Source organism: Tetrao urogallus (genome assembly GCF_951394365.1).
Source record: "Tetrao urogallus genome assembly, chromosome: 1".
NCBI classification, from domain to species: Eukaryota; Metazoa; Chordata; class Aves; order Galliformes; family Phasianidae; genus Tetrao; species Tetrao urogallus.
In genome coordinates this window covers 166,850,188-166,878,044 of record NC_136813.1, presented here as the reverse complement: position 1 = coordinate 166,878,044, position 27,857 = coordinate 166,850,188, and the positions used below count along the sequence as shown (strand labels likewise).

The following is a 27,857-nucleotide window of genomic DNA, read 5'->3' as shown; positions in this document are numbered from 1 at the left end:
TTCTGTATAGTAGTAGGAACACTTGAAATAATCCCTTCAGAATTGATGAAGACAGTATGGCTACTTCAGCCATAGTCTAAAGTAGTCAGCACGGGTTCACAAGGGGGAGGTCGTGCTTGACCAACCTGGTAGCCTTCTATGATGTTGTCTCTGGCTGGGTGGATGGGGGGAGAGCAGTGGATGTAGTCTACCTTGATTTCAGCAAGGCATTTGATACTGTCCCCCACGACATCCTTATAACAAAGCTGAGGAAGTGTGGGATAGATGAGTGGACAGTGAGGTGGGTTGAGAACTGGCTGACTGGCAGAGCGCAGAGGGTCGTTGTTGGTGGTGCAGAGTCCGGTTGGAGGCCTGTAACTAGCGGTGTTCCTCAGGGGTCTGTGCTGGGTCCGGTCTTGTTCAACATCTTCATCAATGACCTTGATGAGGGGATAATGGCCACCCTCAGCAAGTTTGCTGATGATACGAAGTTGGGAGGATTGGCTGACACGCCTGAAGGCTGTGTTGCCATTCAGCAAGACCTGGATAGGCTGGAGAGCTGGGCAGAAAAAAACCGGATGAGGTTTAACAAAAGCAAGTGTAGAGTCTTGCATCTGGGGAAGAATAATTGCATGCATCAGTACAGGTTGGGGGATGAGCTGCTGGAGGGGAGCTCTGCGGAAAGGGACCTGGGTGTCCTGGTGGATGACAGGTTGGCCATGAGCCAGCAGTGTGCCCTTGTAGCCAAGAGGGCCAATGGCATCCTGGGGTGCATTAAAAAGAGCGTGGCCAGCAGGTTGAGGGAGGTGATCCTCCCCCTCTACTCTGCCCTGGTGAGGACTCATCTGGAGTACTGCGTCCAGTTCTGGGCTCCCCAGTAAAAAAAGACAAGGATCTCTTGGAAAGAGTCCAGCGGAGGGCCACGAAGATGGTGAAGGGCCTGGAGCATCTCTCCTATGAGGAAAGGCTGAGTGAACTGGGTCTGTTCAGCCTTGGGAAGAGAAGACTGAGAGGGGACCTGATCCAGGTCTATAAATATCTAAGGTGTGGGGGGCAGAATGGCGAGGCCAGACTGTTTTCAGTGGTGAGTGGAGACAGGACAAGGGGAAACGGACATAAGCTGCAGCATAGGAAGTTCCGCACAAACATGCGCAAGAACTTCTTTACAGTGAGGGTGACGGAGCACTGGAACAGGCTGCCCAGGGAGGTGGTGGAGTCTCCTTCTCTGGAGATGTTCAAGCCCTGCGTGGATGCCCACCTGTGTGACCTGGTGTAGGGAACCTGCTTTGGCAGGGGGGTTGGACTCAATGATCTCTGGAGGTCCCTTCCAACCCCTACAATTCTGTGATTCTGTGATTCTGTGATACTTCCTTTCTCTACAGTTTTTGATGAGTTAGCTCAGAACTGGAGTTAAGCAAATACAATGATGTTATACTGCAGCACACAAAATATTTTTTTAATGGTTCTGATTATCTTCTAATACTCTGTGCTAATTACTAACTACTTATTCAGTTGTTTTTTTTCAGTAGTTGTACTTCTTTATATGTTTGTGTGGAAGTTCATGCTTCTCTCGATTCTGTTATGGAAGGCCCACATTTACTAGCAGTGTCAGTGTATGCTGTAGGTATTTTTTGTTTCCTTTGCAAAGAGCCCGGAGATTAACGTTGCTACAACTACGTATTTCATTTTTTGGTGCATTTTGCTAGTCTGAGCATTAATATGCCTACAGAAAGTTTCTATTTCTTGGGAGTTTGTGTTCTTAGTTTTCCTTTGTTTGTAATCTTTTAAATCACAGACAGTGAAGGCAAACACTACTTTTCATGAAGTGTGTCATGAATATACGTCCTGTGTCATTTAATTTGCATGCAGCAATACATTGAAAGATGTGGACTACTGTTTGCCATAAGATTATGACATTCAATATAGCATTTAGTAAAGAAATGTATTTACTATAATAAAACACGTTCTTGATCCTTTTAAAGTAATCGGGCATATTTTTACTAATTTTTATAGCTTCAGGATTTAAACCTTTGATAGAGCATGAATTAGATGTAGAGTTCATACAGGCATTGCTGACCTAAAGCTGTTCTTTTCCTCCTTCTAAGCCTTCCTTGAATCCTGGGGGAAGACAAGCATCTGATGTAGTGCTCTTGAACCATTGGAGCATTCGAAATTATGATGTGCAACGTGGGGACATTGTGTCATTGGTGTAAGTAATCTTGCATACATTTCAATACATTTTCATATAAATATTGAACAATTTGTATTTAATATTTTATCTCTGACATACCATATGTATGAGCAAGGAACCCATCCTTCTTGAATAACATGTTGTTATTCCTATAATGATTTTGCAAAAGTCAGGAGATGGTCAAAGAATGCATTACTTAAAATAATTTTTTACTCAAAAGGAGTGCAGTTAAAAATACTGTGTGATACAGGTGATCTGAATGCAGAAACTGCTAAGAAAAAAGAACTGTCATGCTAGGGGAAAAAATCGAGAAAAGATATGGCTAAATGGAGTATATTTTTTAGGTTGTTTGGCAGTGTGATCATACTTGTGAGAAAAATAGTGTTTTCTTACCAATTAACATTAAGTATTTTTTTTTTTTTTTTTTCCCCTGGAGAAATCTTGCTACTGAACCAAATTTAAAAAAAAAGGTCATGATAATTTAACCTTCTTCATAAAGGACAAATGTAGTTAAAAAAAAAAAAAAACAAAACAAAAAAAAAAACAAAACAAAAAAAACCAAACAAAAACAAAATTATAAGGGGGAGGTCTGTGTATCAAGCCAAAAGGTGGCAGTGTTTCACTGTTGAAAATATGCAAGGCTAACAGGACAGAAAGTCCATTTCAGCCTTAATGTAAGATAGAAATGGAGTGTCAAAGTGCGAATAACTAACACAGTGGTATAGTATTCGTAGTGCATACTTGAATCATTTAAGCTTAAAGTTTTGAATTTTTTAATGCACACTATGTAGTATACAGCAAAATGATTGCCTTTGAAAGCTATGTTATCTGACTTCCTTTTTGTTAGATATCTATTCTAATTGTCTATTTTTTTTTCTTCTACCTCTTCACTGTACTGGTAATTCATGTAATAGTTTTACTGTTAATTCTTAAAGCAAGAGCTCATGTAGTGAGTTCTTTTTATTTTTAAGAAACCTTAATGTTTATTTTATATTCTTTCTTATTGCATGGCATGTAAGATTCTCTTAAATAATCTAGCTACAAATTAAAAACAAACAAATTCTTACTTTCAGCACCTACTGCAAAGGAACTCCAGTTTGAAGTCAGTGACTGCTTGTAAAATTTGATTTGTATATTTGTGTGCTCCCCTGCCCAAATCATGCTCTAGTAACTTTTTAATACAGTGGATATACCTGGTTAATAATTAATTGACTGAACAGAGATCATTTTGTTGTTTGATCAGAAAACAGAATGAAGAGTTTCATGCTTGTGCTTCTTGAAGGTTTGTGGTACCATCCAAACCAGCTGCATTGATTGCTTTCTCTGTGTTCAGACACAATGAGCATTATTTTAGATACTGCGTTGGTTTTTCTTTTCTCCTTTTTCAATGTTTTGAAAGGCTCGCCTACTGTTGGTGGAGCTCATGTACACCCATGTGGAAGAAGTTGCATTGTTATTTGTGTGTTGTATTTAAGTTTGTCTTAATAATTTATGAAGTATCCTGAATAATTGAACTATGGAATTCATAAAACACTTTAAGAACAATACAAAAGAAGTTAAATAATGCAAAAACTACTATATTGAATATTTTTTCCGAAAGGGTACTTTATATCTCAGTAACAACTTTTAGAATACTTAATATAGGTTTGTTAGACAGCTTTGGTCTGCTAGTTGATTTTAAAACTTATTGTAATTTACAGGTTTGCACTGTGTTTCAAAGACTTCTTCCAGTGCCTAAAAGGGGGCCTACAGGAAGCTGGAGAAGGACTCTTTATCAGAAATTGTAATGGCAGGACAAAGGGTAACAGCTTTAAACTTAAAAAGGGAAAGTTCAGATTACATATAAGGAAGAAGTTCTTTCCTCACAGGGTGGTGAGGCACTGGCACAGGTTTCCCAGAGAAGCTGTGGATGCCTTCTGCCTGGAGGTGTTCCAGGTCATATGGGCAGCCTGATAAGTTGGGTGGCAGCCCTGACCATGGCAGGGGGGTTGGAAGTGGATGATCCTTAAGGTCTCTGTCAAGCTATTCTGTGATTCTTTGTCTTTGGAGGATGAAGTATCTGGATGTGTTTGTTTACCCACGTTTGAATTCTATAAGGCTTTTATTAACAAGTTTTAAATATATTAAGCTAAAACATTAAATATGTTAATATTTTTACCCATTTTATTTGGATTGTTTACTTGTGATTTCAGAAGCGCTGTGCTGAACGGGCACGCTGTGAATGCTCAAGAGTTTTACTTAGTGATCCTCATACAGTGGATTTGGCAGATCTTGGCAACACAGGAAGAGGGAAGTCAAATTTTACAGTGATATGATGCTGCTTTTTTTGCTCCTGTCAGAAATTCGGATGAGAAGGTGGTGGTGTGATGGAAATAAGCAGATGGATATGTAAACCTACTTGACTGCTTGTAATTTATCACGTCTTTTCTTTGAAAGATGTTGTGGTAGGATGGTCTTTTACAGGACAAGAGCTGAGGTTGAATTTCCATGCTGACAGCTTGACCAGGTCTATCTAAGTTGTTCTTCATACTGTCGGGAATAATGTGTCATTTTGAGTGGATGCTATTTTTATAGCAGAATATTTTTAAAACAGACTATTGAGATCCCAACCCAGTGAAGTCCAGTGTTAGTAGTTGGCCAAACCTTTGCAAAGAGATGAGTTAATCTTGGTGGCTTCGGATGACCCAAGAAAAAGCGTCAGTCAGTCTGTGATTATGGTTGTAATACTGATTGGAAATCCAAAAGTATTTCCTCCATTGTCTAAACAACATAAACATCTGTATTTCAGATATTTGCTGATGTGAATTACAAGTGAGCATTCTGTCCCCAAGTATCTTATACCCACCTTAGGAGTTAAATTATGACTACATCTTTATGGAAATGTATCATGTATCAAAGTCATATCCCTGACTTTGCATCTCAGCTGACGTGATGTAGCTGTAACTGTGCTTCACAACCATAGGTGTGCAATGACATTGTGTGCATGCGTGTGCATGTAGCTGGTTTTAGATACAATGGTTAGAATGGCATTTAGTCCTTAAAAGTATAAAATCAGAGTCAGATAAAACCAATGGAGAGAACAAGTTGGTTGAAAAGGATGATTTATGTACTTGCAGTTTAATATTTTATAAATGTCTGTATCCCATCCCAACTTTTTAGAAGCTGTTCTATGTTAACATTTTTAGCTTGAATCATGCTTGTTGATACTGGAAGTAAGAGACCTCAGTGTTATGTAATTTTGAATTCAGAATTTTAAACTGATTCAAAACTGAGGAAAATGAGTGTCATCATCTTTAATTTAATCACTTGCTTTAATGCTTAACGTTAGTATGTTACCGAGAGTTAATAGTGTGTTATTTTCTTTGTTTTGACAATTTGTTTACTTGCTTTCAGATAGTGATTGGAGAAGGTCACATGGCACATGGGTTTGTCTTTAAAAGTTAAATTAATACATATCTTTGCCAGGCAGACCTTGATCTTTCAGTAGCTTTTGTGGTGAAATAAGCATTTTTTTTAATTTGTAACAGCTATGCTGAGGTAGATCCCAACAGATATGTTGAACTTCATCAGATATAGCAGAGCGAGTTACAGGTTTGCAGATGTCTTAGTCCTGAAAATGAGTGCCAACTGGATTGTAGTTGTATCAGTCTGCATCACAATGTGGGCTGCTCAAGCAGGTCCTGAGCACGTGTGCTGCAACTATAGTTCTAATGCTAATGGCGATCATATTCTTTTATTATTTATTAATGGATGTTTTTGCCAACTAACCTACAGATGATTTGATTTCTCCAGTTTACAAAGGCAGACGTTGAAAAAAGATGCTGCTATGGAAGGATTTGTAGCTCTGCAATCCTTTTTACTTGTCACTACTGAAAACCTTGTATCTTGAGTGTAAAATCATCTTCTTTTTATTCCAAAATTCCCAGGTTAATGTAGAAAGAAGTTCTTGCAACATGTAGAAGACTGCAAAATTAGTGTTGCATATTTAAAAAAAAAAAAAAAAAAAAAAAAAAAGATTAAGCAGTAAGCTTTTGAAATAGACACAACAATATTAACTCACAGATTTCAAATGATTTTTTTTTTTTTTTCCTTAAGTGAAAGCTTGGATTTGGTTAATAGGTTCTTAATAAAGAAGTATGTTCAATGATTGCAGTACAGAAAGGACTTTGATGAAATTTCAAAGCTGCAAGTATTTGCAGATAGTAATTTTAAACTTTGGAAACTATACTACTTCTCTACTTATTACAAGGTGTGACTTAGAGCAGAAACATGCTTGCTTGATAGGTTGCCAGGTATCTGTCCATTTCCGATATAAAAAGTGTGTTCATATGTTAAAAAAAACCAAGGTAATGTAATCCAAAAAAGTTTGAGGACCAATGCTCTTTGTTCACTGCGCTCTGCATGCTAAAATGTTTTTAAGTGCTTTTAAAATGCTTCTAAAGTTTTGAACTATAACAACAAACTAGAAACAGACAGTGTATTTAAAAAGCATATTATTAGGGACAGCTGTAATAATAAGGAAATAAATGTATATTTTATCAGTTTCTTGTAAATTCTCAGAAATGCAATTGCTTTAAATACAAAATCGAAGTTTGATGTGGAAAAATTTTTAGTGCTTTAAAAAAATAAATCTCAATTCCTATCTCCTATTGTGATGAAGAATATGGAGTAGCTTCTGTAACTGCTTCCACTGACTATAAGATTACTTGCATGCTTTTTGGTAAACTCCCTTACTTTTGATAATTACTAAATATTTTTTGTGTCAGATTATATGTGTGTTTGTACTTTGAAAAATCCAGTGCATATCAACATTCTAGAGGAAGAATCAAAGTACTACATGGAAATTGTCTCTGCTGTTGTATTCTCACTAGTATCTGTTCAGAAATGGAAACTAGAGAATGTAGTTACCATGACTTACCATGATTATTTTATGGGGTCATTCCACAAGTTTATTCAGACTTGTTTGAATGGAAAGAAACTGCCTCCTGAATGTGGACCTGTTCAGATGATAGAAGCAAAGGAGTTCTCAAAGGGTGTAAAATCAATTCATACTGTAAGTCCTAGCTAATTGTAATTTCACTAGTAAGACTAGCCTAGTAAAATAAAAATCAGTGAGAATGTATGTATTGATGGAACTGCCTTGAATTTGAATCAGTAGCTGTAATTGTAAAAGAACTTCATATAACATTCTGACGGATATAGCACAAGTGGATATTTACTGGTTCTTGCATTAATTTTAAGAAAGCTTCCTTCTGACTAAAATATTGAACTATCTTTTAAGAACACTTCTGCTTGACCTTCTTAAGTCTTCCAATTTCTGTTCTATTTTTGTTTGTACTTAGGTCCCTATAACAAGTCATCTATCTTCTTGCAGGCAGGACACTGCAAAAGAGGTTGTGCTGACATAGAAGCTAAATAATCACTTTACTTGCTGGGCCTCAGTGACCTCTGAAAATCTTTTCCTATTCTATCCCTTCAGCTAGAAGAAAAAAAACCCTCGTCTTTTCCTGATAAAAATCAGATATGTAGTTTTACTGTTATTATCTGTGTTACAATCTGTTCTGAGACTGAGAATCATATTAGATATGAATGTGTTAATACTGTTGATGAAAGGAAGACTTGTTTTATCTTGTATTTATAATGTAAAATCAATTTTAAAATTAATATTTTTGGATAACATGCTGTGCTTAGGATGGGTTTAGGTAAGCAATTATTGTGGTGCTGTGGAAACCAAACAGTTGTGGAGAAAATAAGTTATTGTAGTTACATCTGTGGTTATTTAATTTAAAGTCTATGTATATAAGTAATAGGTTTACAAGAACTGGTTGTAGGAGTCATGGCAATAGAGAGTTTGGGTGCATTCTTTGCACTAAGTGGCACGATATGGATGGGAGTACTTAGAAATTTCTTACTGGCCATTTTGCAACTATAATAATTAAAAAGAAAGATCTCTTTTCTAAAAAGTTAATGATCTGGAAGTCAGTCAGGTGATCTGGTCTATTTGTGAAATAAATGTTAGTTGATAGGGAAGAATTGTGTATTATAGGTAGTGCCAGTAGAACTTCATATTCTGACTGACTTTGGTTTTATTAGCTCAGTGGTAGTACCTTGCTGTTGAATGAAGAAAAATATAATTGCTTGTTGAATATTGATTAGTGTATCCATTAGAATCCTATACTGCAGGTTACTAAAACCACTACATTGAATACTGAGTTAAGCTGATTGGACTAAAGCAAATATTTAGTCTTATTCATGCAGAAAACAGTATGTGGCAAAATGCTAATGAAAAAAGAATAAGTTGTCATTCTATCCTGGCAGCACACGTCAAATAATATTATCAAGTCTACATCAAGTATTTGACAAGATACAAGTGGGGCTAGAACCTTACCATAAGATCAGTAATATCTACTCTAACAGCAAATGTTGAGATTTAATAACCAGTGACCACTACCTGGATCAGCTTTTTAATCTTAGTTAGCATAACTTGAATAAATTTATGAACAAGTGTGGTTGTCAAAAATTCTGTATAAAATGTTAATTCCTATTAGTTAGAAAATAGTTTAATCTTAATGACTGCTAGTGAGAAAGTTTCATCAGTTCTTTGTTCACTGGAATGGGTTCTCCAACGAAGTGGTTATGGCTTCAGGCCAGCTGGAGATTTAGAAGCATTTGGACAGCACTGCGATGCTCTCATATGCAGGTTTGATATTTTTGGGTGCTCATATATGGAGCCAGGCGTTGGACTTGATTATCCTTGTAGGTCCCTTCTAGCTTGGGGTATTCTGTGATTCTTTGTATTGCTGTGATAGTGCCTGAGATGGAAAAACGTAAATCGCTATTTCTGTGCTTTTTTGCAGTTTTTTTTAATTGTATTTATGAGACAAGTAACATAAGCTTTCACTAAGACACATTTTTGTGAAATGGAAGGAAATTGTTACCTTAAGAGCCTCAGTAGCATGAGCACTAAAGGTGTTACACATGGGATCTTTCCTTACTTCGAGTATTTTGCTTCCTTGGCTCATAGTGAGATCTGCAGTTACATAATCCTCAACCAGAGTGGGATGTGAGCAGTAAATCAAGGTACGCTTGAAGTTTCATCAGCATACATACATACATACATATATATATATACACACATATGTGTGTGTGTATGTGTGTGTATATATATATATATATATATATACTATATATATATATATATGTAATTCTTTGGAAAGCAAAAAAGATGGGAAGAAAACTGGTTCTCTTGTGATCTTTAAATTGCATGATGATCAGATAAAGTGTTAACAGCTGATTAGTAGATAAGGAGGACATATGTTCTCCTGAAGGAGGACTGTTAACAGTAATTTGCAAACTCAAACTCAAGTTGATTTATTTATTCATTCATTTGATTGATTCATTTATTTTTACTTTGCTTTTTAGTGTTCAGGCATATGAGGATGTGAAAAGAGAATAAAAACAACTACTCACCATTCTGACAAATGAAGTCATTTTTACCTGCCTGTATTCAATGGAAAAGGAAACAATATAGAGTAGATTTCCAACTGTTCTTGAGCATGAACAGTCAGTGGTATTTTGAAGATATTGGGACTAAATGGACAGCTGCTTGAAATATTACTGAAATTACAGCCATTATTTGATTGGTTGGAAAACTCTCTGGTCCTTTAACTGTCTGACTTACAGTGTGATGGCTGACTGCCCTGCTAAGGTCGTGTTGAGCTAAAGAAGCTTGAAAGCTGCCACGGCTTACAAAAATGTCACTTTTACATTTTGAAATATGTATAATTTAGAAGCTAGGAATTTGCTATAGTTTGAGCAGAATCTGATGATATGCCTTTTGTGTAGTGTGTACAGAAAGGAAATACACTTTTTTCCTAAGCTTTTTAAAATTTCCTTTAACCTTAAGCAAATTTGACAACTTTGAGAGGAAAATATTTTATGTATTTTTTTCTCAGGACATTTCCAACAGCTGAGAAATAATTTCTGGTTACTTATGACTGACATTGCTTGTAGGTAAGTAGAGCTGGAAAGGTTGTACAAGTCGTTGAAATATTCTACATACTCTCATTGCTGAAAGCGGCAGGAAATATGATTATTTCAGCAGCTAGCTGATCATTCCAGTGCTCAGTCTGTATAGGTTGTTCATTTAGGGACTTCCTTAAGTAAATTCAGACTGAACAACTTTAATCGTTAGGATAAAACATCTCGTAAAAAAAAAAAAAAAAAAAAAAAAAAAAGTCATAGATATCTGTATTGTTGTCCTGGCACAAAAAAGTGTATTGTTGATTATGATATGTATTGATGGACAGTTATTTTCAGATGATTTTTCAGTATGCTGTGTTGATAGCTTAAAAATTCAGAGGACTGTTAAACTGCAAATAAACCAGCAGTTTACTGGGAGTAGTTTCCTTTTCTTGAAAGTCAAGAACTTGTGGGAAAGCTAATCTGTGGTTGCTGAAGGAGATATGCATCAAAGTATTTAAACTTAAGTTCCACTGAACTGTGAAATGCTGAGTGATGAACTGATGAAATACGAGATTCAGTTTAAGAGAACTTTCTGGTTGGATTAAGATTTTAGCTTTCATATGGCTTTACTCGGATCTGGAATGATTCAAATGTAATACATATTTTAGGTCATACTGATACTGCAGCATCAACTTCTATTATAAATAAGTTCTATTCTCAGGGAGAAATGGAAAAATGTTTTTGTAGAACAGCTCTGAAAATCAGCTTTTCCTTTCTTTTCCATATGAAACCATCATCTTTTAAAAATACTCAATTCCTTAGTGTAGGGCCTTGCATACTCCATTGCTAAGTTGTTATCTGTGGTAGGATAAAAGTTTCAACAAAGTCACGTACGTAGGATATTAATGTGATTTAGCAATGTTCGAAACTAGAATGCAGTAATTTCTCTTAATCAATTAAGCTACTTCTCTTTTTTTTTTCTTTGAAAATATAAAAGGTTTGAAATTCTGTATATAAGCTATTAAACAAATGAATTTGTTTCTATAGTTTTTGAGTATACAAATATTCTAAGTGCATTTCAGCCTTTCATGCAGCTAGGTGGCTTTTCTTTTGTGTACAATCTGGAAAATACTGTACAGATACTTATTACACAAGATATTTCATGATATTTGTTCTTGGGTAAATTATAGTTTAAATACTGCCACAGCTGACTTCATATCTTTTAGTAATAATTTCCCCTAAGCCAGTTTATTCAGTTGTGTTATGAGCAACCATAAATATTAACTGCAGAATGCTTCTTCTAGGAATCTGTACATATGCTGACAAAGTGGATTCCGCTTACACATCAAAAATATTTATTTCCAATGTAATTGGTGTAGCTGGAAGAAAAACCATAGGTCTCGACCTATGCTGAGTATATTGAGGACATGAATATTTTTACATGTAATAAGCTGAGTCTTGGCCTTGTTTTCTGTTTTTTCAGCCTGTTAGCAAAGGCAAAAACAAGGGAATGCCAAATTATTAGGTTTAAGATGATAATTAACCTTATCATCACTGTATTTTCCAGGGAAGTTATATTAGGCTGCATACATGAATGCAACATTAGTCTTTTATGTGCAATCAGCTGCTCCTGGAAAGTGCAGCTGAACAAAATTTCACTTAAAATACATACATATATATTTTTGATCTGTAGAGAATGGATCTTACTGCAGTTGTCAGCTGTATATCTATTAATTGCAGTGAAATGGAGTCAACCTCTTCTCGGAAGTACACAGGAAAGGGATGAGAGGTAGTGGTCAGGATTTTAGCAAGGAAAATTCTGACAAAGTCTAAGACCAAAAAAAGCACAATCATAACAGGTAAATCGTTAGCCAGAAATACTTTGAAATCTTCATCATTGAAGATAATAAAAACTTGACTAGCCAAAACATGAGCGCTCTAAGCTACCTTTGAAATTGAGTCTGTTTGGGCCAGATGGTTGTAGTGGATATATCCCAGAGGGTGCTTTGGGCCTGAATTATTCTGCTTCTCTACATCCAGTGGAATTTCAAAAATTCATCTTTTAAGATATGAGACAATTCCTATAGCCTTCAAAGTCGCAAGTCAATGTTAACCATTAGTTACCAGATTATTCTTTATGCTTATTTTATTTCATAATGGAAAATTGTGACATCTGAAAACCTTGTTTTCTAGATGTGGCAGTGATATTAGTCAGACAGTAAGATCTAAAAGGCCCAGGCTTGACTTAGAAGTCTTTTGTGTCAATAGCTGAATGTACATGGAATGTTAAGATTGCATAGCGGTTTTAGAACTAGACTGTAAATCCTACAAAGCGGGAACAGTGAGCAGATGCAGGCAGATGCTTGTAATAAAACAATCAGTGTGGTGGGTAGCAGTCTGCACGAAGACAGTTGGACACTGGGTCATGTTTAATGTACTATTGTAAAAGAAACTCCCCTGCAAATGTGTTTGGAGAACAGTTCCCAAGTGAAAAGAGAAGCCTGGAAAAGTACACAAGTAATTGTTTGCTCACTTGGTAAATTTTCAGTTAAGTCTGACTGGATTCATTCATAAGACAGGGTCAACATTTTGACTGTGAATAGGGGAGAAATATATCAGGAATAAAAGATAAAAGCTGCCTAAAATGAAGACAACCAATTTAATATGATAGAAAAATGGAAGCGGTTCAGTTGAAAAGAGAGGGGTTACCTGAAAAATTTAGCATCATGGCTGTAATTTAATGATTCGATGCAGGGAAAATCTACAAGAATCTTTTTCATTTCTCTCATAAATAGAACTTAAATGGATTTGAACTTGACTTGCCTCTTCTGTCAATATAGCAGAATAGATATAGACTGCTACTCTTTAGTCATTCAGCTTATATTCTCCCTAGTACTGTAGCTATCTTCTGTTATGGCTATCTTTATGAAATGTAAGAATGTAGCATATGAAAACTCCATTTTTTTTTTCCTTATCCATAATATGGATTAACTGGGGAAAAACATTGATTGAAATATAGCAATTTGTGTACAATTTGCAGCTTGGCAATATGAAGAAGTGAATTTTTATGTTGTTTAGAGTTTTTTTTTATCTTATCCAACAAAACAGTTGCTCAGGTATCATCTCTGTAAGGCAGATTGTAACATTTTAAGTTACTGAAATGGCTCCAGGAGGACTCAAGTGTTTATAAATTCATGTAAGTAGTTCTTATGGAAACTTTTTCTTTGTAACTTCTTTTTTAAAAGAAACTTTGGTTATTAAAGCATAATTTTAAAGAACAAATTTGGAAGCTGAAGACACTAAACTGTTTAAGCTACTGGATGTAAATAAACCATTAGCCTATATAGAAAGCTTAATTGTTTTAATTATAAGGCAGGATGTGGTTCAGAAGACCATGTTCCATGCATAAAATACACATAATTGACTACTGAATCTCTATTTTCTTTGGCTTGATAAATGAGAAGTTTATGTAAAATGAAAAAAGAATCGGTTTCTCAACAGAATGATTCCTCGTGATTGAAAATTTCCGCAATATTGAAAACATTTTCCTGTTTTACTTTGGTAGCAAGGCAAAGTTGAGATTAAAAAAAACAAATTATCTGGTTAAGTATAACCTGTGGCTTGTTAACCGTACAGGAAAAATTTAAGATGTAAACAGTTTTAGGGTTTTTTTTTTTTGCCTGCTTCAGTGAATTAGGAAAAGAAAATTGTTGAGGGTGCAGGTGACAAACTGGTTTTAAGAACTGAGGAATGTATTCAAACCTAGAAAATAAAAATTTAAAAATAGAGTTTATTTTAGATTTGTCTTCCAACTTAATTTATTTTATGATCCAATTTTGCAAAGTGCGCAATGAATTTAGCTGAAAGAGTGCTTTTCTGCCATTCGCTTCTGCATTTCTTGATTAAAACAGAATCTTACAATTACAGAACATGGTCAGCGTAGTTGTGCACTTTTGCATGTTTTATAGCACAAGTCATATAGTGATCCTTCTGAGTTCTATCATAGAATGGTTAGGGTTGGAAGGAACTTTAAAGATAATCCAGTTTCAAACCTCCTTCCACTAGATCAGGCTGTCCGAAGCCCCATCCACACTGACCTGGAAAACCTCCAGGGATGGGTCACCATCCCCAGCTTTTCTGGGCAGTCTGTTCCAGTGTTTCATCAACTTGTGAGTAAAGAATTTCTTTCCTATATCTATATAAACCCGCCCTTTTTTAGTTTAAAACAATTACTGCTTGTCTTACCACTGTGATCCTTGATAAAGAGTCTCTTCCCATTTTTTCTGTAGGCCCCGTTTAAATACGGTTAAGGCCTCTGTAAGGTGTCCCAGAACCTTCTCTTCTCCATGCTGAACAATTCCAGCTCCCTCAGCCTTTCTTTGTAAGAGATATCCTCAGCCCCCTCGCTCCAATATCTCCAAGTCCTTCTTGTGCCAAGGGCCCCAAAGCTGAATGCAGTAGTCCAGGTGAGATCCCATGAGAAAGGAGTAAAGGGGGGGAGAATCACCTCCCTCACCTTGCTACTCATGTCTCTATTGCTGCAGATATCGTTGGCTTTCTGGGCTGAAGCTCACACTGCTGGCTCATGTCAAGCTTTTCATCCACCTGTAAGCTCAAGGAAGGTCAAGGCACAGGCAGAACTGAACTTGGCGAGGGATGTGAAAAACAATAGGAAGACATTCTACAGATACATTGGTCAGAAGAGACAGGCCAAAATGAGTGTACCTCCTTTGGTAAATGTAAAAGGAGAACTGGCTTCAACAGGTGAAGAGAAGGCTGAGCTACTGAATGGGTTCTTTGCCTCGGTTTTCACTGGCTGCCAGGATTCTAATATTTCTCACGTTCCTGAGCCCTGCATCCCTAAACCTCTAGGTGGGGACTGAGACAGTAAACCTCACACTACTGTAAAGGGCAGAGCAAGTCTGAGACAGCCTCATAAGACTGAATGTGTACAAGTCTATGGGGCTGGATGGCGCGCATCCCAGGGTTCTGAAGAAGCTGGCTGAGGTGGTTGCCGAGCCGCTCTCCATCATATTTGAAAAGTCATGGCTGTAAGGTGAGGTCCCAGATGACTGGAGGAAGGGTCACATCACTCCCATTTACAAGAAAGGGAGCAAGGAGGACCCGGGAAACTACAGGCCGGCGAGTCTCACCTCTGTACCTGGGAAGATCCTGGAACTGATTCTCCTGGATGACATGCTCGATCACATGAGGAATGGGCGTGTCATCTGAGACAGCCAGCATGGCTTCACCAGGGGAAGGTCATGCTTAATCAATCCAGTGGCCTTCCGTGATGGAGTGACAGCATTGGCGGACAAGGGAAAGGCGACCGATGTCATTTACCTGGACTTGAGCAAGGCCTTTGACATGGTCCCCCACCACATCCTTATCTTCAGATTGGAGGGATGTGGATTTGATGGATAAAAAGTTGTTTGAAAGGTCGAAGACAGAGGGTGGTCATCAATGACTCTATGTCCAGGTGGAGGCTGGTAACAAGCGGCATCCCCCAGGGGTCTGTCTTGGGACCGGTGCTCTTTAACATCTTTATCAATGACACTGACAATGCAATGGAGTGCACCCTCAGCAAGTTTGCTGACAACACCAAGCTGAGTGGTGCGGTTGACATCGTGGAAGGAAGGGATGCCATTCAGAGGGACCTCAACAGGCTTGAAAGATGGGCCTGGGTGAACCTGATGAGGTTCAACATGGCAAAATGCAAGGTTTTGCACTTGGGTCAGAGGAATCCAAGGCATCCACACAGACTGGAAGGAGCGGACCTTGAGAGCAGCCCTGCTGAGAAGGACCTGGGGATCCTGGTGGATGAAAAACTTAACATGAGCCAGCAGTGTGCTCTTGCAGCTCAGAAAGCAAATGGTATCCTGGGCTCCATCAGAAGAGGAGTGGCTAGTATGGAAAGGGACGTGATTATCCCTCTCTACTCTGCTCCTGTGAGACCCCATCTGGAGTACTGTGTCCAAGTCTGGAGCCCCCAGAAAGACAGAGAGCTGTTGGAGAGGGTCCAGAGGAGTGTCACAAAGATGATCAGGGCACTGGAGCATGTGCCCTATGAAGACAGGCTGAGGGAGCTGGGCTTGTTCACCCTGGAGAAAAGAAGGATGCGGGGTAATTTCATTGCAGCCTTTCAGTACCCTAAACAAACAGGAGGGAAGTCAACTCTTTGAAAGGGTAGATAACAGCAAGACAAGGGGAAATGGTTTTAAGTTGAAGGAGGGAAAATTTAGGTTGGATGTCAGGGGGAAGGTCTTTACTGTGAGAGTGGTGAGGTGCAGGAACAGGTTGCCCAAAGAGACTGTGGATGCCCCATCCCTGAAGGTATTCAAGGCCAGGTTGGATGGGGCCCTGGGCAGCCTGGTCTAGTATTAAATGGGGAGGTTGGTAGCCCTGTCTGTGGCAGGGGGGTTGGAGATTCATGATGCTTGAGGTCCCTTCCAGCCTGGGCCATTCTGTGATTCTGTGTGATCTGTGTGGACTACTCTATGCATTTGTTGCCAAGATTGTATTCTGTCTGGGCTTGCCACAGCACGTGTGCAGGAATTTCTGCTTGGCCTTTTTGTACTTCCATGTTTTTTGCTTGGCCCATCTCTTAGATCTGTCCAAATCCCTCTGGATGCTTTCCTTTCCCTCCAGCATGGTGACTATACCACACAGGTTGCTGTCATAGAATCACAAAATCACCAAGGTTGGGAAAAACCTGCAAGATCACCTAGTCAAACCAGCCACCTACTACCAGTATTTTCCCACTAAACTATGTCCCTTAGTACAACATCCAGATTTTCTTGAACATCTCCAGGATCACTGACTCAACCACCTCCCTGGGCAGCCTATTCCAGCTTTTGACCACTCTTCCAGAGAAGAATTTTTTCCTGATATCCAGCCTGAACATCCCCTGGCAAAATTTGAGGCCATTCCCTCTTGTCTCAGTGTTGGTTATGCAGGAGAAGAGGCCGACCCCCAACTCTTGCCTTTCAGAACTCCTTTCAGGTAGTTCTGGAGTGCCATGAAGTCTCCCCTGAGCCTCTTTTTCTCCAAACTGAACAATCCCAGTACCCTCAGCCTCAGCCACTCCTATTAGGACTTGTTGTTCAGACCTTTCACATCAGATCTTCCTCTTTCCCTTCACATGAATTAAGACAAGAGGTAAAAGCTTAAAATTGTAGTTAACTTAAATCCAAAATGCATGATATAATGCAGTTTACGGTTTCAATATATCCTGTGTGTATATCCTAAGGCAACAAAAGAGGTATCTCTTGGGCAAATTTCTTATGTATTGTTTTATATATTTGCTTTAAGGGACAAATTAGTGGCATTTTTAGAACAGTAACTTTGATGTTACAAGAACTAGGGCAACTATAATGAGACTAGTGTGGTCTTGCCATATGATGGGAAGTATACTGTCAAGCAAGCAAAAGATAATAGCATCTTCTACACCCAGAAGGCCTGCTATGGTGTTTGTGTCTGCGTAAGAACTCCTCTGCCCTCAGAACAATCTATTTTTAAACTGAAGCTGAGTTTGACCTTAGTAAAGAGGTACTGTTGAAATACTGAAATGCATGATCATGCACAGTGTGTTCCTCAGTCCTATAGGACACTTTTTTCTACAGCAGATGTGTATTATATAGTTTGCAGTTTCCCTGAGTTCAAAGACTTGTCTGTTTAAAATTAAAAGGGAACCCTTAATTATAAATTATATTCTGTATCCTTAATCAAATATTAGTTTAGATGAATTAACGTGGCAGGCTCTTACTTTCATTGTTCTAAACAGCTTAAGATGAAATGGTTTCAGATCTCTGTAGTACAGGAGTAGCATCCGTAGAGTGTGAGTTGCTGTCTTCATTGTAAATACTTTTTTTTTTTTTTAACTCCAAGCTGTGATTTCTTGTTAAGATTTGTGAAGAATGTAGATTATTCTTGGTCAATATGGCCGCATACCTTTAAGAGTTGAAGAGATATGTTGATGTAGTTGGCATATGCTTATAGTAACATATTTAAAATGCCTTGCCAAGCCAGAAGTTTGCAGGAACAATAAGCTTTCATGGGTCTATTGGGACCTTATGAAATATTGCTTGATATTTTTGTTTTCCCATGATAAGTGGACTATAATATTGAGCATTAGTTAGATTTTTAAATAACCCTTAGCATTTGCGCCCCTTATTGCATGAAGCATGCTTGCTTATTTTCAGAGAGTATTTCTTGTGTATCCATAGAACTGCAGTACTGTATCTTAACCAAGAAGGAGGGCATCTCATTCAGATTGATTTCAAAATGACAGTGATGAGAAGGTATAATGTTAGGAGTCTTTATTGGGAGAAATCTATGAAAATGTGTTACGTTAAGCATGATTTAGGAACATGAAGGGCCCCTGAATGTTTAAGCACGTTTAGCAGAGAAAAAGCATATCTTAATCTCTGAAACTGTCTACTTAGCTTTGATAATTAGAACAGCCAATCGCTTTCGTACAGAATGCATACTGCTCTTTATTGCCCATTTCATGTCTCCTTTTTGACGTGTTGTCTCAGTTGCCATCTTTGTGAGAATTCTTATGCGCTGACCTTCTAATTTTAATCCTCTGCTTAGTTCTCATTTTCTAATCCCCTTGAAGGGATTGCAGCATGAATGCAGATCTGTGCGTGCATGAAGTGAGTTGAGGTTTACATGAGCATTAGACAATGTGAAGATTGGTGCTGTTGTGTTGTCTTAATACTGCAGGACTGTCTGCTCTCACTTTAGTAGCTGTTGTGGCCTACTTTTCTGAAGCCTGCCCTTGTTCCTGTTAATTCCAAATGCAGTTTCCTTTTTTTTCTTTTTTTTCTTTTCCTTTATAATACTTAAAAAGGTTTTTTTTTTTTTTTTTTTTTTTTTTTTTTTTGTGTGTGTGTGTGTGTGTGTGTTTTTGTTTTTATGTATTTTTAATCAGTTTTTACCTGTGTTTATTGATCAGATATAACACAGTATCTCTCTCCATACCATTTGCGAATGAACTGATGTATTTGAAAGCGCTTAGATGTTGTGAAGGTGGTTGTATTTAGGATTTCTGTGATGTTATAACTATATGCAAGGCAACTCAGCAGGGTTTTTCAGTTCGTAGGATTTGCTAATACAGCAGCAGTTAACTGCCAAGGGAAATTTAAATTTGAAGGGACTCTTCATGTCCTGATTTGTAAAAGCCCTCTTGGGCTATTGTTCCAGAAATTTCTGCTAACACCTATATTAGCAGTACTCTGTGGCTTCTCTCAGTTTCCATCCTGATGTATAGTTTGCTAAATCTCAGGAGGTATTATATTGCACCAAGAAGTGTATTCTCTACATGTTACTGACAGGGCCAGCAAATGTGTCAGCCCCTGGTGTTCAGACAAAATGTACAGATGATTTAGTCTTATTAGCACAAAGCATTACTTCAGGCTATAAATAATCAATTTGATATCTAATCTACTTGTTACAGTCTTGCTTTATATGTTAATACTAACATCACTGGTATTGGAAAGGGCTTTGTAAAGATAATACCATTTTTCTCTTTGTCTCATACTTGCAATTGACAAAAGGAACAAATAAAAGAGATCAATACTGTTTTTGTCATGAAATTTATCTACATGATGATAAAAGCTGTAGTAAAAGCTGTGCAATTTTTAAAGTTACCTGATTACAAATATATGTTTGTACATAACAGCAGTTTTATGATTCCTGTGTTGTATACTCCTGATATGTCTCCCACATGCTTTCTGAGAATAAGATGATTTTGAAAATTGCTGTGGAAGTTTAATCCAAATGCCAAAGATGAACAAGTGTGGACTAGTATGAATAGCTGATACTCAGTGATCTTTAACTTTGGAAGTAATTCAGCCACACTAGGAATTTGTGGACTGTAAAAGCAAAATTATTAATGTGCATGAATTGTGTTTTTTTAATAAATAAATATATAGACCATATACTTTCTGGCAAGTAAGAGGCTTGCATACTAATGAAATATTGCTTGTTATGCATTTGTAGCAACTTCAGTCTAATTTCAGATTGTACAGTCCATTTGGGAAGCATTCATTATGGACACACAAAGGTCATATTTAAAAACAGTGACCAGTGGTAGGTTGACTGCAACACATCACTTGTCCTCTGCAAAAGTCTGTGTACGTTATGTATGAGAGTCAGCTATTTTCTCCTTTCCCTGCATGACTCAGAGCAGAAGTGATATTTGGTGCTGTTGAGAACTCAGATTGTGAAAGGATTTGAAGTCCCTGTTGCCATAATTCCTTAGAGCACGTGAGTTTCATGGTGCTGGGGAGAGGAGAGAGACTGTAATCCTCTTCCTGCTCTTCCAATTTGCAGCCCAGAAGATTATTCTCAACTTTTTATCCTTAGGGTCCAAATCTACCGTATGTTATAAAACAGTTCAGAAAATCAGAAGACTTATAGGAAAAAGGGAAATGTTAAATTGATTTATTTTATAGTTTATGAAGAAAAATCAAAGCATAGAATGGTATTTACACTCATTAAATCTGATAATTTATCGATATATTTATTGCATATATTGTTTATAAAATGTTTTGACTCTAGATACACTGTTTAATTTGAAAAAAATATTTCTGTTTTTGTAGTGCATTGAAGATGCATGTAGCACTAAAGGTCCTCCACATGGAATGGCAAACTTCTAGTAAGATACAGGAATTATTCAGTTTCTTAGTAATGAAAAAGAAATTTATGTGAGGGATTTTTCAACTTAGTGCCCATTTAAAAGAAAATTAATTCTGACAGACAAATCAGATACCTCTCTAAAGTTATTTTCTGACCATCTTTGTATTCAGGAGGATACTAATAAGCTGAAGGGGATTTATCGAATCATAGAATCATTTAGTTTGGAAAAGACCTCTGTGAACTTCATGTCCAAACATCAACCTAGGAACACAAAGTCAATTACTAAGCCATGTCCGTATGCACCACATGTATGTACATTTGAAGTACCTCCAAGGATGGTCACTCAGCTACTTCCCTGGGCAATGTGATTATCTTCATTGTATTTTTGTTTTATTTTGTTACACTTTTTGTCAGTGCAGACCTTTAAATAAACAGGTTACATTGCTACTTCAGTACTCGCAGCAGACTAGTTTATCTGTTAATTTGGCCCACAAGCAAATTTCTATTCATAGCATACTTTGACTTTTTAATTTTTCATTTAAAAAAAAATCTAACGAAGCCTTAAGGATGAAACCTCTAAACCATTATTTTATTCTTATTTATATTTTGTCATGCCTAAGGATACTGCTTTTGGACAGGAGCCTCTTCATTCAAGAAACTCCACATAGATTTATTTCTTGCCTCAAGGGCAGGAGTTCTGCATTCAGTCATCTCTATTGTTTTAATAGTTAGATATCATAAATCAAGCCTACTCATTAGAATTTCTCTGTAGTCAATGGAGAAAAATAAGCATTTCCAAAAATGAGTTTTATTAATAATCTCAGAAAATCTGTTTTGAATAATGGGCCAGATAAATGTCATGGTTTTTAATTTAGAAAAAAAGCATAGTTCTGTCTGTTTTTTCCTCTATTCCTAAACGAGATACATAGTATTGAAATTAATTGATTTTGTTTCACCAGGTGTTTTAACATATTTTTTTTAATGCAGAATTTACTTATTCTGGGAAATAATTTTATCTTTGATTTCATGGTAACACCTTTTGTTCTTAATGCATCTTGGAGCCTCCTTTTGAGATTGTACACCAAGAGGAGTCTTAAGTATTGCAGTGAAATTTTCATCCTGTGAATTATAGATACTGCTATTTAAATAATATGGGTGTCTTCCTTACTTTACTTGTATTTTCATCAGTATTTTCTTTTTATACCTTTCTTCCTTACTAGCTGTTAAATCACACAGAAGGAAAAAGGCCATAATTTAATGAATGACCCCTTGGATCACAGATGCTGACAAAATGAAGCCTGAAAATTTTAAATTGTCTGGCTGCTGTTATCCTAGCAGAGCCCATTAAAGTCACACAAGAGAGAATAACTTATTATGTAGCTAAACTGTGACTTTTTCATGCTTTCTTTGTAAACATGACAAAATTTATGGATGGCATTAGCGATACTAAGTTGACAGAATTAAAACCACTGTTTATTGATACAGTTCAGTAACTTGATTTAATTAGATTCTCAGCACATTGATCTAAGAGGATTTTCAAGCTGTGTTTTATGACATGAGTTTAAAGGAGAATGCTGAAATTCTCACAGAGATGATGAATTGAAATAAATATTTTAATTTAAATGTATATATTTAATTAAGTACTTAGTATTTAGCCTCTTGAACTTTTTCATAGGTGTTTGGCCACTGAATAAGCCCAAGCTCCATCCTTGAATGCTAGTGATCTACATTAACACTTGCTGCCTGATGATTTGAAGGGTGGACTGTGTGATGGATAAGGAATGGGTTGGAAAGTCACAGCCAGAGGGTTGTGGTCAACAACTCTATGTTAGGGTGGAGGCCTAGTAATGAGCAATGTCCCTCTGGGGTCTGTCTTGGGACTGATACTCTTTAACATCTTTATCAGTGATGAAGATGATAGTAATGAGTGCACACTCAGAAAATATGATGACACCAGGCTAGGTGGTACAACTGATATAGCAGAAGAAAGGTACACTATCCAGAGGGGACTTGATAAATTCGAAAGGTGGGCGCCCTTTAATCCTAATGATTTGCAAAGTGCAAAGTTTTGCACTTGGTTTGAGGTCATCCCAGATGTGTATACAAACTGGGAGAAGAACTACTTGAGATTAGCCTGCTGAGAAGGACTTAGGGGTCCTGGTTGATGAAAAACTAAATATGAGTCTTGAGTGTTCTTGCAGCCCAGAAGGCCATTGGTACCCTGGGTTCCATCAGAAGAGGGATGGCCAGCAGGGCAAGAAAGGTGATTGTCCCCCTCTATCTGCCCTTGTGAGGCTCCATCTGGCATCCAAGACTGGGCCCTGAGCACAACAAAGATGTGGAGCATTTGGAGAAGGACCACAAAGATGATCAGAGGGCCGGAGCACCTCTCCTATGAAGATAAGCTGAAGGAATTGGGATTGTTTAGCCTGGAAAAGAGAAAGCTGGGGGGATGCCTCAGTGTGGTCTTCTAGTGTTTAAAAGGAGTGTATAAACAGGAGGGGAAATCAACTTTTTATAAGGGCAGATAGTGATAGTACAAGGAGGAATGGTTTTAGACAAAAGGAGATTTGGATTAGATGTCGAGGGAAGTTTTTTTCTGAGAGAATGATGAGGTGCTGAGGCTGCCCAAAGAGGTTGTGGATGTCTCATCCCTGGAGGTGTTTAAGGGGCCTTGGGCAATCTGATCTAGTGGTTCAAAACCTTGCCTGTGGCATGAGGGTTGAAACTTGATTCTTGAGGTCTCTTTCAACCTAAGCCATTCTGTGTTTCTGTATTTGTATGATGGAGACTTAGTTCTACTTTAGGAGATATGTTAGCAGTTGGATGTTATGTCGTCAGCAGTGTTCACCATAAACAGGTTTGTAATCAAAACATCTGCAGCAAATGGAGTTTTGGACAGAGGAAATCCCTCCACAGGGCTCCTTCATCTGATTGTATCTTTGGCATTTAGGATATTATCAAGGAGATGATCTTATTCTGTAAATGCTTGAGACAATTCCCAACGTACCACAGATAAAACATTGCGTGACACATCTTCCAGCTGTCCATAGTTATGTCAGGTTAGATGTCACAGTGAAGTTTTTTACTGAAAGAGTGATGATGGCTGGAACAGTTTGCCTGCAGAGGTTGCGGATGCCCCATTCCTTAAAGTGTTTAAAGCCAGGTTGGATGGGACCCTGAACAATCTGATCTGGTACTTGATCTAGTGATTGGTAGCCTTGCCTGTGGCAGGGGGGTTAGAACTTGATGACCCCTGAGGTCCCTGGGTCCAACCCAAGCCATTCTATGATGTACCACCAATCTTGGGACCCTCATCAACCTTAACGTTAATCGTAATGCCTCCCCATCAGAAAATAAATCGACGTAAGTATTACAAGAATCAATCTAGAGTGTGTCTTGGAAACCTTTTCCTTGTAGCTAGGTTATGGAGGATATTCAGATCATAACTGAATAATAATTTTACCAATTGAATGGGAGCTACCTGTAGAATTTGCTGGCACAGAAGTGTAAGCAGTGGTTCCACAAAACAGTACCTCAAAGGCAGGATTAAATGTGCCTTGGCATCGCTTATAGTCATTGTATTATTACACACCAATTGTCTGTTCTTTATATTCACTAATTAAGAAAACTAAGACACATTCCCACTTGTGAGATGTTTGCTCATTGAGAAGTGTAAGCTTCTGGAGTCAAATATTCAGATATGGTTCGCATGTCATGCAACTCTAGGACTGTGGCATAAATGTCTAAATTTCTTAATATAATTTTGTGGAAGGTAGAATGATGTAAGTACTCATCAAAAGTTGTCATCAGTACATCGTCAACTCACCATTCACCAGATAAACTAAAGCAGATAAGTTACGCGTTTGTTGAGCTAACCATGCTCAGGTATTCATGCAGGCTGGTGGGTGTTCCCCCTGTTTAGTTGCCAGCATTATAGTCTTAAAGATAGTAAGCCTAGAGCATAAATTGCAGGAGTTCGTGTTGTTACTGTCTGGATTTAAACAAAATCTTTAAAATAAAAAACAGTAATGCGGTTATTATAAACACCAATAGTCCCTAAGGACATTGTAACTCAGGATATGATAGTTCTGGGCTCCTGTCATACGAACAGGTAGAGTAGTTTGGTCATTACTGGATTGACGAAGATAGTTTAAAATTCTGGAACTAGCCATGGAGCTCCACCTTTCTATTTTCTTGAGGGATCTGCTCATTGCTAGGGGCTATTTCTGTTTATTTCACTTTTTAATGGTACTAAAGGCAGGTCGTCCATCAAATCCTAATGGCAAGCTTAGATTTAGCATTGCTCCCCATGATTCCAGTTCTGCCATAGTTTAACAGTTCCTGAACTATTTCTTCCTGGGTCATGGATTCTCTGATTTCCCTGTCTAACTCCTTAATCAGCCATAGGGGTCCTCAATCCCGCCTCTGTTTATCAGTTGATTGAGCTGGACTTGAAAATCCTGGCTCACTTTCTGAGACTAAGTCAAAGTCTGTTCCTTGTTCCTTTACTTCTAATTGAGACCACAAAGTTTTTTCCCAGTCTGCTGCACCTGACAGCACCACATGAAGTCTCTGAGTGGTATTACATTCAGCAGTTAATTGGCTCTGCAGGGTTTTCAGTTGTTCCTGCAAGGATTTAACCATTTCATCACTGGTCTGTCCAATCAACTGCCTCTTCTGAGCTGTCAGCAGTGCTACTCTCAGCACAGCATACACTATGGCTTTTCCTTTCCCTGGCCACAATTTTTGCTCTTTCTCAATTGTTGTAATTCTGTCTGCTACAGCACTGAGATTGTGTCGGTTGTTCTGATCCCAAGTCATCCCCTGTGGGGAAGGGCACGCATCATACTATTTCAGCTTCTCAGTAACAGGGGTGTAGTCAAGCACTAGTATTTCCTGGGCAGTCATAGCTTGCCACTGCTCGTACCACTCCTGTTTTACAGCCTTCTTGAAATATAGCTGAGAGGTCACTTCCTGATGCTCCCCACCTGCACTTATTGGATCAAGTATTGGTATCTTTTGTACCTTTCCTCGCTTACAGCCTTTGTGGTGTACAACTTAGAGATAGCCTCTGAACCTTCCAGCGCTGAGGGACTTCTGCTGACTATGCCATGTTAACATTCAGGCTCTACTAATGATACTGACTATATTGGGAACTTTGGACCCTTAGTTCCTTTATTGATACATGTATTTAACATGGTTTATTGATCAATTTTAGAAGTGAATGAAGTTCTTAGGCTAAGCAATTAACAGTGAATCTATCAAAGGAAATAATGCCTGTTAATTTCTTCTTTCTTGTATTTTTTTGCTATTCCTTTGACAAACTTTACTGAAAATAACAAGCAAAACTGCATTCTGAGACATCTAAGAAAGCTTTTAGATTTTTAAATAGAGAATGTTGTTGGTGAGTGCAGTATAGGCTGTGAAGTAAGCATAAGGAATTATAAACTGAAGGCCACTCGTGGCAAGAAACTTGGAAGAACCTCCATGGAATTACTGATGTGAATTTATGGAGGTCCGTGGAGTTGCCTTATGGAGTTTCATAAGGCTTGTATTCTATTAAATATGGTACAGGGCTGTAAGGTGGTTAAGTTGCACTCAACTACTTGACAGAAATTTTGCTGCTGTACGTTAAAGTTAGTGGAAACTGTAATCATTTAGGTAAAGGAGCAGTGTGTATTGAAGAGAATGGTAGTATTTACGCTTAAGTAAATCTGGTTTGTGCTGTTTGTCATACTGTGCATTTTGTTTTTTTACAGTTATTGGTATGGCCTTAAAAGTACGCAGCCTCTCATATATTTTCAGTCCTTTTACTGTTGAGTGAATGTCATCACAATAATGAATACTGCTGTGTGAAAGGAATAAAGGTTGTGTTTTACTAAATATATCGAACTGACCAACACTGACATACTCGCTTGGTTGCTTTCTAGTTCAGTTATAAAAATAGCCCAGCAGAGCTGCCTTCTATAAAAGGATTATTCTAGGGTACATTTGCTTTACCAAGAATAAAATATATTCTGAGTTACTATATTTGACAGAACAGATGACATGCAGTATTCTTATCCTGTATTTACAATGAAGTGATGCTCTTTCTCTGTTACTAGAATTCAGAGATAATTTTTTTTTAGAATGGTCACAAAAGCCCTTCCTTAAGGAATTTCATGGTACATTAAAAAAAAATGTTTTCTTTTTATAGTGTTCTTCATACTAAAATAAATTCAGAATCTCTAAGGCATGATGGAAGATATATGGGAAGAGCTTCTACTATATTAAAAAGAAAACAAAAAAGCAGTGCAGTTTGAAGGAATTATACAGTAAAGGTGGACTGATCTAAGAAAATGAAGCTATTGAATTACCGAATGTTTTCACTTTGAGGCATTCTACAGAATGCTGATGTAGCTAATAAAAGAGCACATTCATCAAAATGTATAATTTTATTTAAAAAAAAAATGCAGCAAAACACTTCAGTATAAGCATACAGTACTCAGATTTCACATGAAGGTGAAGAAACCCCTTAGGCCTTTTAAAATTTATGAGGAGTCTTGTGATTTCATTCATTATGTTGACAATATGCACAGCTTCTTTTGAAAATGGATTGGACCAAAAAAGGTGAACAGACGTGGTTGTAATAGCTCTTCCCATAGTGTGTGCTGAATTATGAGAGTGACTTCTGGTTATACGTTACCCAGGAGAAGTCTTTAATGTGCTTCGTTATATAGATCTGCAAATTTTTAGCTGTGGGCTGGTATCCATATTGAGCCATAAATTTACAGCTGATGTATTGCTTTTTAGGCAGACAACTTGTGCTTTGATTGAATTAAGGACAAGAATTGATTTCCTGCTAAATAAGACACATTTCTGTTTAAAGTATAATAAATAGTAACTGGAATCTCTATGTGAAAGCAGATACGTTTTGTAAATGTTGCATATCCAAAAGAAGAATTTATATATATATAATTATAGATTTGCATATAGATTTTTTAGGATGCCTTCTGAATGAAAATAGTATCTATAATCCTTTTGCCAGTTGGATTTCAGTTGTCTGAAACATTTCTGCTACCATATTTTTCGCTGC

General features: G+C 37.5%; 1 protein-coding gene across 1 annotated transcript in view; it reads left to right on the top strand.

Moving 5' to 3' along the window:
* IMMP2L (inner mitochondrial membrane peptidase subunit 2) overlaps positions 1–27,857 on the top strand; it is a gene marked incomplete at both ends in the record, with an annotated part of 436,352 nt that overhangs the window by 5,314 nt on the left and 403,181 nt on the right. Inside the window, one exon of the mRNA XM_079549540.1 lies at positions 2,085–2,188. Within this exon, the coding sequence (XP_079405666.1) occupies positions 2,085–2,188 (104 nt within the window). The remainder of the gene's footprint in view (positions 1–2,084; positions 2,189–27,857) is intronic.